The sequence below is a fragment of the Astyanax mexicanus genome, chromosome 10 (genome assembly GCF_023375975.1).
Source record: "Astyanax mexicanus isolate ESR-SI-001 chromosome 10, AstMex3_surface, whole genome shotgun sequence".
Classification (NCBI taxonomy): domain Eukaryota; kingdom Metazoa; phylum Chordata; class Actinopteri; order Characiformes; family Acestrorhamphidae; genus Astyanax; species Astyanax mexicanus.
The window spans coordinates 48,410,879-48,430,175 of NC_064417.1; the positions used below are offsets into that span (position 1 = coordinate 48,410,879).

Here is a 19,297-nt window from a genome sequence, read left to right on the forward strand (position 1 = left end):
CCACTCTGGGTAGTAATGCCTGTTATGATGTATTCCGAGTACACACTTCACACTATGGATCAGGGAATGTTAAATGCCCATGCCAAGTCATTACAGGAGTAGAAGAGAGTAAAACAGCCTGATGAATCTTGATCAATCTTTATTTTTAAGAAAGCTGATAAAACATTTGTCCCACCTTGTGTTCTCCCATCTGGGCAAAATGATAGTACATGACAGTATGAGCACTATTTTAGCAATCTATAGTGCACTGGTCAATTGCAGATCGCACAGATGGATTTGGTATCGTGAGGGCACAAAAAATACACCTTGCGCAGCTTGAAACAGACAAAATGCATGTACTTATTATCTTAATTAATCATGGGTGTGTTTTGGGTGTAATGTAAAATAAACCAATCAGTGTGCCAGTTGTCATTCCCTTTAAGAGTCAGGTGAGCTCTGACTTTGGGGCGTTCATATCTTAACAGAGCGGCGCTTTTGTGAGTCTCAGCAGAGACAGATACTGATCTGCTCGTTCACACTGTCTTTATTCTGTTTATTGATGAGGTAAAAGTCAGGTTTGTGCTCTGCATTCAAATAAGTCTGTACAATTAATATTGTCAGATGCATGCTGGAAAGGCACATGTCCATTGACAGGAAGAGGAAACGACAGTGTCCGTATCAGGCATGACACAAGCCTAGTTCATACCAATTAAAAATATATTTTTTATATTCTATAGTATATTATTTAATAATTATAGTACATGACAATATGGGTACTTTTTTTAACGATCTATAGCGCACTGATCAGTTGTAGGTCTTTTTAAATTATTATTAATATAATACTAATACATACACAGTGTTGGAAATTGAACATCCCATCCATCCAGCGCTTACAATCTCTGATAATTCACTTCACAATGCCATGCATGACCACGCGGGCCAGCGTTCAACCTTAAAATATTACCACACAACTAATGTGGATGTTTGTAAGCTGTTTTCTGAGGTAACACGTTAACATCAACATTAACAGTTTAATAATGGCCATATGTACAGGGAATCTGTAATAGAAGGCTAATATTACCACCCACAGTGGACAGTGTAGTGCAGTGGGCGGTAATGATCGTGACCGGTGTCATCTGGTTAGAATTGTCCGTGTAAATAAAAAAAAGTTTTGGGCAGATATCCAAACTCTATATCCACATTTAATGCAGGAGACTCTACACACACATATCCCACAGGTCTGTGCAGCATTCTTTAGCTTCAGTGGGATGTGACAAAAGTCATGGGACACAATACTAATACTACTTCTTGTCCAATGACTTTTGGCTCATTAGTGTATTGCAAACACACTGTAAACCCAGAAGTAGTTTGAACTCAAATTATTTAAGTCTGTTTTACATAAAATTGGATATTTCTAAACATACTCAACTATTTTGAGTTAGCTGAAAATTTGTGAGAACATATACTGTACTATTCAAACTGAGATCTTTGAGTTGAACCAACTTATAATAACTGAGTTTATTCTTTTGTCATTAACAGCTTATTTTTCATTGGCTTCTGTCTCACAATCTATTTGCATACTGGGTGTGTCCAACAGTTTCTGACTAACACTCACCATCAGTGTGTAGTGATTCCCCCCCTGGGCTACCTTACAAATAAATCAAGTTCCCCTTTAGTTGTAATAACTTGATGCTTTAATTTAAGCTAACTCAAGTTTTCGTTCTCCATTACTTAAAAAATAAGAGCAAACTTCCCCTTTAGTTGTAATAATTTGATGTTGTAAGTTATTCTAACTTAAGTTTTAATTACTCATAACTTAACTCCTTTAAGGCAACCGGTTTCCTCAAATTTTTAAAGTAAATTCAACTTATCTGGGTTTGCAGTACAGAATCGTTGTATCTAAGACCACATAAAGGAATGTGCAGATATGTGTACAGGTGCATGCAGGTGTGCAGGTGTACAGGTGTGTGCTCCAACCTTTAGGCCCCTTCAGCAGGTTGACCTCCAGGATGGTTTCTGGGGGGGCCTGTCTCCTGCGCACCAGCAACCGGACCACAGGTCCCGCCTCCTTCAGAGCCTCCACAGCCCGGCTGTGCACCACCTCCGACACATCCACCTCATTCACCCGCAGCACACAATCATTCACTCTGACATGTGAACACACACACACACGAAGAGAGAGAGAGAGAGCAAAGACTGCATTCACAACTGAACATCGTTCACGTTAATACATGACAAATCTGTCTAATATCAATCAGCCTCCAGGCTAAAATACACTGCCTACACCACCAGGTTTAATTATAAAATACATTATTTTCTCCTGAGATTAATATGGATCTACTGTATAGCTATTAAAAGATAATATTTATCATGTTGATTTATGGCGTTTTCACACTTGAAAGTCCAGATCACCAAGGTTTGTGTGTTTGTTACATTGTATTCTGTACATTTGATCTGTGTAGTTTTAGTTTCACAGTGCAGTTTACAGACGCACTAAATAACTTATTATATCCTGTCATCATTATCAGCTACGTGGGCATTTTTGTACTGTTTGTATTGTATTATATTTTTATATAAAATAACACCTCACAACATATACAGTTATGGATATATTTAACTATTTATTTAAGGCCATACAACCATCTAGACATTCTGGGGTTTAGACCAAGTAATAATACTTTTTTATATACAATATCGCAAATATTTCAGATATCGTCGCTGTCCAATGAAAATCAAGTATCACAATTTTGTTGATTTTTAGTTTACTACATTATTTGAACACACAAACTGTCTTTTACACTGTGCCAGAATATTGTGATGAATGAAACAATAGAAATTCTCCAAATTTACCTGAAACAAACTCTTTTTACATTGACTTCTACTGAAAGTTAAGAAGGTTTTTCCTTCTCCTATAAATTTGCTGGTTTCTTTGATTTTACCAAATTGAAAACCTCTCAGATTATAATCAAGAGGAAGATGGATGATCACAAGCCATCAAACCAAACTGAACTGCTTGAATTTTTGCACCAGGAGTAAAGGCATGAAGTTATCCAAAAGCAGTGTGTAAGACTGGTGGAGGAGAACATGATGCCAAGATGCATGAAAACTGTGATTAAAAACCAGAGTTATTCAACCAAACAATTAAAGCATTTTTTTTGTTATTTAACAAAAAAAATTTAAATGTTAATTTTTCCCAAACATATACCTATAAATAGCTAGATATTGAAACATAATAACAATTGTTATATGATATTATACTGTTATATGATAATTATACTATTATATAATAATATAATATATAATATAATATAATAACAATACTGAATTCTTTAATATATGATTATATGCCTTATGACATGTAGATACAGTATGTGTCTAACAGCGAAAGTGAGGATTGTGTCTGCCGTTTTCAAATTTGCAGATTATTAGATTACCCCCAAAATGAAACGAGACAGACTCGACATGTTTTGACAGTAACAGAATGGTGCCATCTTGTGCCCACAGGATATTCACGCTGGGGCAGAAATGAAGGCACATGATATCTGAAATCTGAAAACTATCACATCTAATCAAGCTCAGTGATTTGTGAAGTAAAAACACACAAACAGGAGGAGCAGTGCTGCACCTCAGCAGTGCGGTGCAGAAGTGGGGCAGGGTTTGTAAGGCAGTAGTTTACTGGGACAGTGTGAGGTAGGCGGGGGGGAGGGAGGGAGGGACAGTAGGGCAGAGTGTGGACTCACCCCAGTCTGCCGTCCATGGCTGCTGCTCCTCCGGGGATGATTTTAGTGATAAAGATTCCTGGATCATCAGGAATGTGTGGATTATCAATCCCTCCAGCAATACTGAAGCCCAGGCCGGAGTTCCCCTGTTAAACACAGGTGTTTCACATATATTAGTGTACATATATAAACAGCAGGACTGACAGATTCACCAATGTTTTCCTTTTTTCATTAAAAAAAAAGAAAAAAAATCCTTTTCAGAAGTCATTCTGAGCACATGTACCCATATTCATCAGATTTGTGAACAGTACAGATACACAGAGTATTAATTTTTGCATTTTTATATCTAAAAAATAGTTAAAAGCATCAATGTCTAAATAAAAAATAATACATTTACTGACTACACATATTTTCTATGAGAAAGCTGATGATGTAATTAATGTAACAAGCCTATGTGTATAGTTTTAAAGATCAATATATGCACTAGGGGAGGGTGATATGGCCCTAAAATAATATCACAATATTTTATGGTATTTTCGCGATAACAATTATTTTGGTGATATGACAAAACATACACTACTTCAACAAAATGTAAATTTAATGTTATTATTCAATACAATATAATATGTCACACCCCTAACTGAGATATAAAAAAAAAAACAAGAATTTTATCAGATTTGTAACAGAAGTCAATGATCCAGAATGTCATGATACTAATAATAATGCTCTCCTCCAAATATCTCCATATATCCAGGATTAAAGTAAAATAAATGATACTGGACAGATATAATCTGTCTATAGTAGATATATAATGGGACATTAGAACAGTGTGAATTTTTATTTTGATAAAAACAGTAAAAAAAAAAGTACAGTAGTACCCTGATGTGATAATTAGGGGTGTGGCACGATATTTCAGGGTATAACATAGTTTACGATATTACAATAAACAGTAATACCAAACTGCATTTATGTAAGAATTTAAGCTTCTAATGCATAAAAAACTAATAGTATCATATGTTTTTGGTCCTTTTTGATGCCCATTCTAATTCTCTTCCCCCTCATCGCCCTTCTTTTTTAATGTAAAGCTGTGGCCTGAGACTTATCAGGTTTATCTTCGGTTTTTCTTACTACACAATGATTAATAAAGGTCATTTTACTATATTTTGTATGAAAAAGTTGATAATGTAGTCAGTGTGACTTTTTACTGTACAGGGTTCACTTATTAACCAATAAATTTCCATTATTTTTTCATGACTTTTCCATGCCTTTAAAGCAAAATTTCATGACCATACGATTTTTAAAACAAAAATCAACTAAAACTATAATTGAAATTGATTATAGTATGCCTAAAATTAATGACACACAATCTTTAGTAATAAAATGTGTTTCAGATCCTAAGAGCTTCATTGAACAGGCTTAAATTACTGAATTAACTCTGAGCTGACGTATTTGTAGCTCAAAATAGATTTTCTCCATCGATAAACTGAAACACAAAGATTTGTAGAGCAAATTTCCATGACTTTTCCAAAATGTTCTGTGTATTTTTATTTTTCCAAAACTTATCCAGGCCTGGAAATTGCTATTTTCATATTTAATGACTTTTCCAGGTTTTTCATGAGCGTATGAACCCTGACAGTAGACCAAACTGCATTAACGTACGAATTTAAGCTTCTAATGCCTTAAAAATGAATGCTATAATATGTTCTTGGTCCTTTTTGATGGCACTTCTGATTGTTTTCCTGTCTCATCGCTCCTTTACATCCTCCCCCTCTCTATTCTTCTTCTTCTTCTTCTTCTTTTTTAATGTAAAGCTGTGGCCTGAGACTGGACGGTTTATCAGGCATGTCAGAGACAGCCCCCAAAACAAGACGTCTCTGGAAAGATTTTGCTTTATTATTTTCTATAATTAATGAGAAACGGTCGAAGCAAATTAAGAGAGGGGGAGGCTGAGGCGTTCCGGCCAGAGGCTGCCGAGCCAGAGCGAGCGCGCCGGTCCCGCTGCCAAATGTTACACACCCACGGACCTTTTAACGTGCGATCCTACATAGTTTATTTAGGCCTCGGCATGCAGAAATGCCACTTAGCGGAGGAGCAGCCCTGCAATTATCCTGAAAGCCCAGAGACGCATCCAGACCTGTGGGAGGACGGAGGCCCACAGAGCCCAGCCGATGCGCTGACCCCTCTCCAGCAGCTCCCGCCGCCCCGCGGACGCTCCATACTGCCTGATTAAAACTACATGACTTTGCTTTATACAAGATGGAGGAATGCAAAGAGAGAGAAAGAGAGAGAGAGAAAGAGAGAGAAAGGCCTGCTGCTGTAAAAGCTATTTATTCGCTGGGGTCGAGCTGTTTAACGCTCGCTCAAAAATAGGCCCTTCTCAGGAACTCGTTGTCTTATTTGGAAGTGATGCAGCGAGGGCTGAGTATGAATCTGAATGAATTATGAGTGGAGATGGACTGTGTGGTGATTCGCAGACACTGGCATTGGCATTATTGAGGAGCCATTTCACTGTGGAGCCTCCTGTTCAGCCCTGAAAGCACCATTTACTGCATTTATTGCCATCTAGTGGCTGTATCTGCACAGGTAGCGCAGACACAGGGTGAGTACCAGCAGTGTGAACGCAGAAATCCTATAAAAACACATTTAAAAAAGGTGTGTGCGGTTTAAAAAAAATTAAAATAAACACTCACCCTTTCCAGAATGATTTCTTCATATTTGTACATGCCATCACTGCCATTCACCTGCAAACAACAAGGTTAAAGAAGGTTAATGTTTCACGCACTGTTTAATCTGTGATAATCTGTTATCAGAAGCTTTAATGAATGAATGAAACAAACAGACAGTATCAGTCAAAAGTTTGGACACACCTTCTCATTCCTTCTACACTGTAGATTAATATTAAAGGCATGTAGGACAATTAAGGGTCACATTTGAAATTCTGTAGTAAACAGTTAAAGCCTTGGTCCTCCACATTAATCCCCTGATCTAATCCTGATGAACTGAGATGGTGATTTGAGGTGATTTAATTGGGATGAGCTGGAGCTTCACAGCGTGAAGGAAAAGCAGCAACTATTGTTCAGCACCTCCAGGAACTCCTTCCTTCAAGACGCTGAGAAAACTATTCCAGGTGACTCTCCTTAGTGAAGACACTGAGATTAAAATCTCACCAAGAGTGTGCAGATCTGTCCTCAAAGAGAAATGTGATACTTAGAAGAAGAATCTGAAGTATAAAACACATTCTGATTTATTTAACACTTTTTGTTTCCAGAATAATTCAGCATGTGTTCCTGTAGAGCTTTAATATAGTCTTCAATATGAAATGTACAATTTAAAAATGTATCATAGAAAGAAAGGAAACACACTGAGAAGAGGTGTAAACTTTTGACTGGTACTGTAAAACATATTATGTAAAAGGTATATAGATACAGATGTCATCATAACTAATGTTGATCACTTTTTTGGACAATATACTGTGGCAGAGAAAGATATTAATGTCATTTTAGGATAATTTGGATAGTTTATGCCACTGGCATAGCAATGGTGATATAATAGAATAAGGGCCATGACTTACTTACTCCTGTTACTAGCACACACTCCTGTTACTCATACCTTTCAAGTTTTGGACTTAAAAATAAGGGATTTTTTTCGCCGCCCCAACAGCCCAAACGAGGGGAAACATTTTTTTAAATATAAAGTATAAATATATATATTTTTTATTTTATATATATATATTTTTTATTTAATAGATTTAAAATTGAAATTGAAGGGTGCACAAATTTACAAAAAGGACATGGATCAGATATATTCCATAAGTAAATAATAGTCCTAAGGGGCCTACACAATTAATAATCTTTCATTAATACTTCTTTCTATCGTTCAGTCCACTCCTGATCAGTTCAGTTAATTTCAGCCCTCTCCACATTTTCTCTCTCTCCAGCTCAACCATCTCTTCTACCCCTTCTAAATAATACATTACATTACATTATAATACATTACCACAATACTTGAGATGTAAACAAATTCTAACAAACCCTAAAACTAGCCCTGAACTAATAGAGTTTGTAAATGATAGTTATTGGCTGATCAGGCACATCAGGGCAGGGCATTATATATATATATATGTAGATTTTTCTCAAACCCTGAATATCTATGTAGCTAATTCTAAAGTTAAGCTAACTGAGTCACAAGCTGTATTTTATTAAACACACAGTGGGTTTAATTTATGTTTTGATTCAGAGAAGAGTCTTTTTAACCAGCTATCAGAAACAATCTCATCACAGTTTACATGGTTAATTACCTTTCTTTTAGAAAAATCTCCGTATATCCAGATTAGTTTTAACGACAGCTGCTCCGACTAGCTGCCTGAACTCACAGCGAGGGGAGGGGCGGGGCTTCCCGCACACTAAACTGCGCTCCGCAAAACCAGCTAGCTGATTGGCTGTTTCTCCTGAAAGGCGGGACTTTCTCCTTGAACCGGCACCACGATTGGTTAAGAGACACACAGCGGTCAGTGCATTGTCGCCTGTGGCCTATACATTTTTTTATTCAGTAAATTCCGGAAATTTACGGGAAAATACTAATACGGGAGGACGGCGGGAAAGAGGAGTAAAATACGGTAGTTTCCCGGCCAAAACGGGAGACTTGACAGGTATGGTTACTTTTTATATTTTGAGTAACAGGACTAGAAGTAACAGGACTGAGTTTTTAGCATAGAATTAGCAAAAACATGAAAAAAGCTAAATACCGTCTATGCTAATAGCATGAGGATACTGAGCACATTCTAATCATTTTCCAAAAAAAAAAAATAAGATCTAAGAATTAGTTTAGGTAACAGGACTGAGTGTTGAGATTGAGCTCCAAAGTCAGAGTTACAAAATGGCACAGATATGGCGAAACATGCCACAATCATTAAGGATATTAAGTCATTGGTATTGGAATATACAAATGATTAATTACCCTAAATACTTTAAACAAATAAAATAAAACTACTGTTACATAAACCAAATACATTCCACGCTCATTTATCTCACTGGACTTGCTAGATAAAAACAATGGGCAATATTGAGGTCAGCATAAATTACTATGATATAAGTTATGGCCATATATTGTATAATAAGTACAATAATGTAATAATGTAATAATTGTGACAGACCTATGGAGATAGTGAAGACATTAAATAAGCAGATTATTATGATAATAATGACATATATATGTTGTAAACAGGCTACTACATAACCTCTCACTGAACTACACTTAACAATATCGGTCATTACTCTATCCACTGTTTTATTGTTTGTTAGTTTGTTTTTGGAACTTATTATTTATTTATTTTACATAGTACAATATCATTTAATACAAATACAATTCTACATATTCCTTTTTCCAGTATTTTGCATTATTCACAGCAACGGCGGTATAAAAAAAAGTACAAAGATAACAGAATGATTAAAATAAATGTAATTTAAAAAAAATAATAAAATAAATAAATAAATAAATAAATAATCCACTACCGAATAATTCACAATGAGCATTAAAAAAATGCACAAAAAAGAGATGGAGCACAAATAACACCAATAAGTACCGCTATGTTTTATTGTTTTATAAAAAAATAAAAAATTGTCATATATTTATCTTGAGCACAGATAAAGGTCAGGTCAGATGGGGTGGGGTATAATTCCACATGGCAGGGATGCAGGGATGTAGGGAGGCAGGCAGGACTATTGGAGGTGCTCTCAGAGAGACAACAGATACTTACATAAGGGCCTGCATCCAGCGAGTCTGCGTTCACAATGATGGGAGGAGGGTTCGCCTGAAAGATAAAGAGATGCGCATTACCTCAGTGTGTGAGGCTGGCTACTCACTGACACACACACACACACACACACACACACACACGTGCTGTCACGGGCGAGGAGAAAATAAATGCATGCCATGGGAACAGCCAGTGCGGCTCACTGGAACACGGTACATCATCAGCGCGGTGTGATGCCGCAGGGAGAGCAGGGGAACAGGACTGGAGGTGTGAGGATTACAGTGGCCTGTGGTTCTGAGTTAAACACACTGCGTTTGTGGGTAAATGGACGCGGTACGATGTGAGCAATTCCCTTCTAAATACTGCAGTAATATAATTAACATTTCCTTTCATATAAAGCTATTAAACCTAAAGCACTAACCATCACTAACGCTGGGTATACAGTGTACAGTATGACACGTTTTGGAAACCTTCTTTAATTTTACAACATACAACATCACATAAAATAAAAAGGTACCATAGATGACCCTATAAAAAGGCAGAAAAATGACTGGAAAATCAGGTCCCAACAAAAAAAACATGAAGAAAAAAAACCTTGAACTTTGGTCCACCCATTCCTGGAACATGTGAGCGCCTGATTTAAACACACAATCACTAACATCAGGTGAATTACACCCATAAAATATCTTACTCTCTATCACTAACAATTAAAATGAAAAGATTAAAATCAGCCGAATGCATGCCTCTTGAAAAAAACATAGATAGGGGGATAAAGCAACCATAACATTAATGACATCAATGAGCCCTGAAGCTCCCCAAAGTCCCATACAACTCAGACAGACAGCAACAACACAATGAAAATCACATGAACAAACAGTGTGGGTGAAAATCACCAGGCATTAGAGTTCTAGGGTTAAGGATGTTTTCACACCTACCTAATTTGGTCTCAATCTTACATCTATAAAAATATATTGTCACTGTCCATTAAAACACTCTCCATCTCCATTTTTGTATTTTTTTAGTTTACTACATAATTGGAACATGGTTATAGTCTCTTACACTGTGTTAAAATTTATTGATGAATGAACCAATAGAAATTATCCAAAATGACCTGAAATTAACTCTTTTTACATTGACTCCCATTAAAAGTTAAGAAGCTTTTATCTCTCTTCTGCAAAGTTGCTGTTTTGGAGATACATGTTTTTTATTGGACAGTGACAGTATATTATAATTTATTTAATCCAATTCTCTCATCTATTTAAAAAGCCAATTACCCAAATCTCCTCTTATAGAAACTCTCCAGGACTGGGTTGCACAAATATTGTGTTCCGTCCTACATTTGTGTGTAAAGTCTCTTCTAAACCCTTATTTACTACTAGTTAGTTTCAAACTATTATTTTACTAAATCTGGTTACAGCACAAAGACTGTAAGCACTGTAATATACAGGATTATCTAGATTTAGCAGCACACTGACCATATTTTACCACTTGCAGCCAGTTTGTAGCATAGTGTCTGAAGCAGAAACACATTTTGCTACCTGTTAAATATATTTTAGTTCTTTACCTTTATATTACATATTCTTTACCTTATTCTGCTTTGCACAAAGTTGTAAAAAGATGATTGATACAGACCAGGACCAGGAAAAAGCAAACGAAAAAATGTAAAAAGAGTCGGTAGAATAATATTACATGATTTTTCACAACTATGACTCAGCATATATAAACCTCTGGAATATAATCAAGAGGAAAATGGATGATCACAAGCCATTAAACCAAGCTGAACTGCTTAGACGTTATCCAAAAGCAGTGTGTAAGACTGGTGGAGGAGAACATGCCGAGATGCATAAAAACTGTGATTAAAAACCAGGGTTATTCCAGCGAATATTGATTTCTGATCTCTTAAAACTTTATGAATGTGAACTTGTTTTCTTTGCATTATTTGAGGTCTGAAAGCCCTGTATTTTTGTTATTTCAGCCATTTCTCATTTTCTGCAAATAAATGCTCTAAATCACAATATTTTTATTAGGAATTTGGGAGAAATGTTGTCTGTAGTTTATAGAATAAAACAACAATGTGGTCTCTTTTCTCTTTTCAGAGCTGTATATGGAGATGAGGGTCATCTGACTTGAGGCTCCAAACAAGTTATATAATGGTTTTAATTGGTGTAGTTCCAACTTACACCTGCTGATCAAGAGTAAGTGTAAATACTGAATTTAGTAGCTACTAAATATGTAGGTACATACTAGTTTGTGTAGTGAAATCAGTTTTGATTTAGTAAAGAGTAAATCTAAATTTAGTAAAAACTTCTGTTATAACTAGACAACACACAGCTGCAATAGAAGTGATGAGAAGAGAAAATGCCATCAACCCACTTTCTCTCTCGCTCTGACTCTGGCAGCTGATGCCAAAGCAGCATGACCTGGGATTCAAACCAGCAATCCTTACATCACTGTGACAGTTCTGAAGTTTCCTGGACCACCCTTCAGCCTTTTTAGTTTGGTCCAAAACAAAACAGAAGTTATAAAATGTGCCACAAATCACGGTCCTGATTAAAGAACCAAAAAAAGGGGATCACTTTAACCATGATCAGCTTCACTTGCAGTGTGATCATCACAAACTAAACAACAGAAAAAGAAAAAGGAGGGGAGTTGGGCCAAAATCTACTCTTGGTATGTAGACACATTATGCAGCAGTATGGGTACAACAAAGTGCGCTGGTAATTCTGTATCTACTGTAACTGTAGATTAAGCCATGTAGATTGTAGATTCTCACTGAAGGCATCAAAACTATGAATGAACACATGTGGAGTTTTATGTACTGAACAAATATGACCTGTCCTCCACAGTCACCGGACCTGAACCCAGTCCAGTGCTAAACACCTCTGGGAACTCCTTCCTTCCTTCAAGACTGTTGGAAAACTTTTCATTTCAGGTGGCCACCTCTTGAAGCTCATTGAGAGAATGATGCCAAGAGTGTGCAAAGCAGTAATCAGAGCAAAGGGAGGAAATTTTATAGAAACTATCATTCTGTTGTATGATGTGCATGCACTTGAAAGGAGGCAGAATTTAGCACAACACCTAAAAAGACAACATTCTACAAACCAATAAATGCCAAGTATAAGAAGATGCAGCCAATATAGATGATGAGGACATGACAGAATGTAGCAAAGCTTTTTTGTGTGCTCACTAAACTGCAGACTTTAACAAATTGTACACCACAATATGTAACACAAATCTAGGACCTAGGTTCAGACTTTCAGATGTGGAAACAGCTGTGCTAGAATACAACAGGACAGAGATATGGAGTGAGTAGCTTGAGAAATTTTTGATTATATCGATGAGGTTTATCTCTGAGTGTGAATGATCAGATCACAGGCTGATATTAAGATACAGACCTTGCTGGATTTCTCAACATTGATCTGACTGGTCTACAGTGAGTTGATGCTGACAGTGCTGTGGAGGGACCAACAACTTGCTCTAGGAGGCCCAGTAGATCTTTATTATCGACATTTTAAAACTAAAACTGCTTTAGTTGCTAAAGTAATGACCATGCAGAAGTGCACTGTACTGAAAATACAACGCTCTGGAAAGGTATATGGTTTATGTTTGAGCAAAATGAACCTTGTTGTTTTATTCTATAAACTATGAACAGCATTTTTCCCAAATCTCAAATATAAATACTGTAATTTAGAGCATGTATTTGCATAAAATGAGAAATGGCTGATATAACAAAAAAAGCAGAGCCTTCAGACCTCAAATAATGCAAAAAAACAAGTTCATATTCACATGTTCACAGAAATCAATATTTGGTGGAAAAACCCTGGTTTTTAATCGCAGTTTTTTATGCGTCTTGGCATCATGTTCTCCTCCACCAGTCTTACACAATGCTTTTGGATAACTTTATGCTGCTTTACTCCTGGTGCAAAAATTCAAGCAGTTCAGTTTGGTTTGATGGCTTATGATCATCCATCTTCCTGATTATATTCTAGAGGTTTTCAATTTGGTAAAAATCAAAGAAACTCATCATTTTTAAGTGGTCTCTTATTTGTTTACAGAGCTGTACAGGATAGTCTAGATTTAGCAACATAGTGGCCACATTTGTACCACTTATAGCTAATTTGTAGCAAAGAGTCTTTTTTAAATGTTTTATTTAACACCACTTTGTTAAGCTTTCCAACTTAAATGTCTTTCAGTTCTTTTTTGACAGATTATTTTGCCTTATAAAAAGTTGTGAAAAGATGAAAGATACAGATCTATCACTAAAAGTGAAAGAAAAATGTAGACAGAGGCAGCAGAGTTATATTATAAGATTTTACACAAATATGACTTAGCAGTCCTGCATTTTTTTGAAAGCAAACTGTGGAAATAGTTACCTGAAAATAATATGAAGCAATTTATAGCCTTCTCTTGCACTGTGGATATCAGTGATATGTTAGTGCTAAGCAGCTGTTTAGAGCAGCAGATGGCTTTTAATTTGTTAAAACCAAGTTTGTGAAGTAAAAATATTTTAAAGCTTTAAAATTTACATCACTTGATCTTTCTTAATGATGACTGTAAATAAGCTACAGCAATATAAAACTAATTATATCACAGTTAGTTTCGACCCTGCAATATGATTGGTTGAGAGGCATTGTATGAGTGCCGTTATCAGCCTGTAATGCACTGTAACCGAAGATCTCCATGTATTACTCCGCCACATACAGGTAACCTAGCAACGATGCAGCGCTTACAAACCAAACAGCGCAGCTACAAACAGAGCAGCAATGGAACTATTTTAACTGGCGGAGTCTTTATAACCAAACAGATCATATTTTCTTGTCCTTTTTAACTCAATGTTGAAAAATAAAAACATACAAATACAGGGCAAAACTTTGACATTACATATCTATTACATAATAAGACTTTTATAAGACTTTTCTTTAAACGCATTTGCTGGTTTTCTTTTGAGTTTCCACAAAGTATTTTCCTGCCTTTAACAGTTTGACATGATTTTTTTTGTTCTTTGGTCTTTTTGAAGGATCGCCCAGTCTCACAGAACACAGCTCTAAACCTGCAGAGCAGCAGCTCAGTCCAAAAAACACCAAAAGCCCTCTGAACATTTACAGGAAACCCCAACTCACTCACTCAGGGGTTGCACAGACTGAGTGACTAAGTCATCTAGTCGATCGGGACATGCACTAGTCTCTGCAGCAGGGAGAGGTAAACTAGTGGAAAAATGGAAAAAAGCAAATGCAAGAAAGCAAACGGAAGATAGAAACAGCTTTCTACAATGCAGCTTTTCTTCAGCTCAAAATATAGCAGTGCTAACCATTGTCAAACATAATAATAAAAAAAAAACACAGCAGAAGCAGGTAAGTGAGCATAACTGAATATTTAAAATGTCTACAAAATAACAAATAGAAATGTGGATTTCATTTTCCAGCAGGACTTGGCACACTGCCCACACTGCCAAAAGTACCAATTGGTCTTATGTATTATATAATATTCTTATTTTCTGAGACTCTGATTTTTAGGTTTTTAATTGGTTTTAAACCAAAATCATCAACAATAAAATAAATAAACACTTAAAATAGATCACTCTGTGTGTAATAAATCCATATAATATACTGTATGAGTTTCACATTTTAAACTGAAATACTGAAATAAAGTAACTTTTTAATGATATTCTATTTTTTGAGATGCACTTGTATTTATATAAACTGTATATTAACATACTATTGCAAGTTTTAATTTGTATAAATCTAATACACAACTCTGAACTCTTTGTACAAGGTAATAATAATTTAACATAAAAATGTGTTACAATAATAAACTTCCAACATGATCAATTAATAAAAAAATACCCTACACAGTAAATTACAAAACAGAATACTACTTCAAGAACACTTTAATAAGCCTTATAGACGCTCAACTAACATCCAAATAACATTAAACAGAATCTCTATTAAAAGCAACTTAACCCTTATTTAAATGTAAATTTAAATAATGTCATTCTCTATAGAACCTAACCCTATACCTAACTCTAAGCCTAAGCTCTAGCCTTAACCTAAACCCTAAAGCTAGTCTTAGGATGTTAGGATTAGTCCTCAGGATAGAGTTGGGTGTAGGTTTACAATTAATAGAGAATCCTTTAATATCACCTTAGATTTAGGGCTACACGATATATTGTTTAAGCATCGTTATTCCGATGAACAATTATCACAGAAATAGATAGTAGTTACACTGCACTGTCTCTGTGTCTGTGTGAGTGACAGGCTGCTGCTGCCTGAGAAGCATGATGGGAAGGGGGAGCGCGAGACAGGAGGGCACAGGAGTAAATACGAGGTAACCGCATGGCCTCCATGCACATGGTTGAGCATGTGCTTGTAAATGCATGTGTTGAAAGCTGTGCACCTCAGTCCAGCACAGTTTTGCAGTGCAGATATTTCCAGTTACAGCTGAATTCTCGCTTTTAATCCCAGAAAAACATGTCTGATTAAAGGGCTGATTACTATTGTTTTGCTCTTTTCCTCGGGTTTTGAGAGCTCGACGCTGACTCAGCTCTTGATTGGTCTGGATGTAAGACAGCGTGTGGGTGGGGGCGGGGCTGGTGACGTCATGGACCCTACATTTTTTAATATCGCCATATATATCGTCGAAAAAAAAAAAACATTTGCAATGTAATTTTTTTCCAATATCGTGCAGCCCTACATTAGAGATCAGCTGCATTGATGTTAGTTGAGCATCTATGAGGGATCTATAGTGGACCACCCAAGTAAAATGTTACCAAAAATCCATTCATGTTAAACAATAGTCTCGTCTATGATACATTATGGCACACCCTTAAAATTCCAGAAAACACCACATATGAACCAAACAGCAGAACAGCGGAAGATGGAATTACGTAACACACTTCAACAGACCCAGACCGTCACCCTTCAGATTCTCCCCCATTTTCACCGCCATCACGGCTTTATAGCAACATCTGCTGAATAATTTCTCTGCTTCAGCAGTGCACTCTAAAAGCTTTTCCTGTGTCACAGCTTCCATTTTCACCTGACTCCTCCTGCTTCCAGACACAGGCTCGCAGGTACAGCGGGACAGGTACAACACAGCCTGTTCTGCTCAGGATGACGCACATCATATTAACCACAAAGACACGTCCTGCCTCATTATCTACTTACTGCTCATCCTTCACATTAGCCACAGCTACAGCCATGATCCTGTTTACTAGACCTTATGTACTAATGAACAAATTCAAAATAGACTTAATGTACCATATAGGACTGTACACATATTTTTTTTTAATATTAAGAAGATACAAATCACAATACAGCTGATACAACATGATACTGCATGAAGTTTGGAGGTGTGTAGTGATGATGAACTCTGAAGCTACATGAAGTTTGGAGGTGTGTAGTGATGATGAACTCTGAAGCTACATGAAGTTTGGAGGTGTGTAGTGATGATGAACTCTGAAGCTACATGAAGTTTGGAGGTGTGTAGTGATGAACTAATCTGAAGCTACATGAAGTTTGGAGGTGTGTAGTGATGAACTCTGAAGCTACATGAAGTTTGGAGGTGTGTAGTGATGAACTCTGAAGCTACACGAAGTTTGGAGGTGTGTAGTGATGAACTCTGAAGCTACATGAAGTTTGGAGGTGTGTAGTGATGAACTCTGAAGCTACATGAAGTTTGGAGGTGTGTAGTGATGAACTCTGAAGCTACACGAAGTTTGGAGGTGTGTAGTGATGAACTAATCTGAAGCTACATGAAGTTTGGAGGTGTGTAGTGATGAACTCTGAAGCTACATGAAGTTTGGAGGTGTGTAGTGATGAACTAATCTGAAGCTACATGAAGTTTGGAGGTGTGTAGTGATGAACTCTGAAGCTACACGAAGTTTGGAGGTGTGTAGTGATGAACTCTGAAGCTACATGAAGTTTGGAGGTGTGTAGTGATGAACTCTGAAGCTACATGAAGTTTGGAGGTGTGTAGTGATGAACTCTGAAGCTACACGAAGTTTGGAGGTGTGTAGTGATGAACTAATCTGAAGCTACATGAAGTTTGGAGGTGTGTAGTGATGAACTCTGAAGCTACATGAAGTTTGGAGGTGTGTAGTGATGAACTAATCTGAAGCTACATGAAGTTTGGAGGTGTGTAGTGATGAACTCTGAAGCTACATGAAGTTTGGAGGTGTATAGTGATGAACTCTGAAGCTACATGAAGTTTGGAGGTGTGTAGTGATGAACTCTGAAGCTACATGAAGTTTGGAGGTGTGTAGTGATGAACTCTGAAGCTACACGAAGTTTGGAGTTGTGTAGTGATGAACTAATCTGAAGCTACATGAAGTTTGGAGTTGTGTAGTGATGAACTAATCTGAAGCTACATGAAGTTTGGAGGTGTGTAGTGATGAACTCTGAAGCTACATGAAGTTTGGAGGTGTGTAGTGATGAACTAATCTGAAGCTACATGAAGTTTGGAGGTGTGTAGTGATGAACTCTGAAGCTACATGAAGTTTGGAGGTGTGTAGTGATGAACTCTGAAGCTACATAAAGTTTGGAGGTGTGTAGTGATGAACTCTGAAGCTACATGAAGTTTGGAGGTGTGTAGTGATGAACTCTGAAGCTACATGAAGTTTGGAGGTGTGTAGTGATGAACTAATCTGAAGCTACATGAAGTTTGGAGGTGTGTAGTGATGAACTAATCTAAAGCTACATGAAGTTTGGAGGTTAGTAGTGATGAACTCTGAAGCTACATGAAGTTTGGAGGTGTGTAGTGATGAACTCTGAAGCTACATGAAGTTTGGAGGTGTGTAGTGATGAACTCTGAAGCTACATGAAGTTTGGAGGTGTGTAGTGATGAACTCTGAAGCTACATGAAGTTTGGAGGTGTGTAGTGATTAGTGTAGTGACTCTGTAGAAAGTTGGTGAACTCTGTGCACTATGCTTCTCAGCATCCGCTGACTCCGCTCTGTTATATTACACTGACAGAGCACAGAGTCACTGTCGTTCCCAGTCTCTTCTACTGTGTTATAATATCACTGACAGTTGGCTGTGGAATATTTAGTAGTGAGTTGTGAAATTTCACGACTGGATTTGTTGCACAGGTGCTGCACCCTATCACTGTACCACAGTGCTGGAGTTCACTGAGCTCCTAAAAGCCTGAGACCCATTCTTTCACTAGTGTTTGTAGAAGCACACCCAGCATGCCTAGCTGCTGCTTTTATTACACACGTGTGGCCATGGAAGAGATTGGATTGACCCTTTTTTTCTGCAGTAAAATAACTTATTTATGTTCTGAAAATTTGAGGACTTTGAAATCTCCTACAGGACACTTGGAGAAGCTGTTTTCTCTCTCCTCCACTTAATAATTCCAGATCAGTAACAGGAATCAACCCAAATTCTGCAGGTTTGAAAATAGATGTAAAAACTAGACAAATATAACAAAACTAAAGGTTTGTAGCACATGGACTGTTTGATTTGTATTCAGGAATATATTAATTTTAAAATTAGGTTCAGGAAAGATCCCATTTTATGATTCTATTCATTATTTTTTGACATTAGCACATTTACTTCAATATTTTTTTTATATTTTCTATTACAATTACAATTATGCTTCTCAGTAATGTTCCTAATCAAACAAACTTTTTTATGTAATGCTTGAAGAGAAATACTCATGATTTTGTGGTCAAATTGAGAAAAATCCTGGTCTGTTAAGGGGTTAACTGCCTGTCCTGCTAATTAAGTATGAAAACTTCATGTAGCAATTAGCAGCACACCACCTTCAGTCTCAGGACTGCAAACGCTATCATGCTAGTCTGGGATTTCGTCTATAATCCCACATCTTTATCACATGAACATGAACACAA

The 19,297-nt window shown here is 36.8% G+C and overlaps 1 protein-coding gene and 1 long non-coding RNA gene across 9 annotated transcripts in view; one reads left to right on the plus strand and one right to left on the minus strand.

The window, feature by feature from the left end:
• The window catches only part of dlg3 (discs, large homolog 3 (Drosophila)), a 171,051-nt gene that overhangs the window by 67,135 nt on the left and 84,619 nt on the right, over nucleotides 1-19,297 (minus strand). For all 8 annotated transcript variants that reach the window (XM_049484440.1, XM_049484442.1, XM_049484439.1 and 5 more), the window contains 4 exons: nucleotides 9,454-9,507; nucleotides 6,389-6,439; nucleotides 3,720-3,844; nucleotides 1,957-2,126 (listed from right to left, as the gene is read on the minus strand). In XM_049484440.1, coding sequence (XP_049340397.1) covers nucleotides 1,957-2,126; nucleotides 3,720-3,844; nucleotides 6,389-6,439; nucleotides 9,454-9,507 — 400 coding nt within the window. The remainder of the gene's footprint in view (nucleotides 1-1,956; nucleotides 2,127-3,719; nucleotides 3,845-6,388; nucleotides 6,440-9,453; nucleotides 9,508-19,297) is intronic.
• Nucleotides 16,383-18,675, plus strand: LOC125804822 (uncharacterized). The gene is made up of 3 exons (XR_007441005.1): nucleotides 16,383-17,170; nucleotides 17,297-17,662; nucleotides 17,869-18,675. It is a non-coding gene; the product is annotated as an uncharacterized LOC125804822 (long non-coding RNA).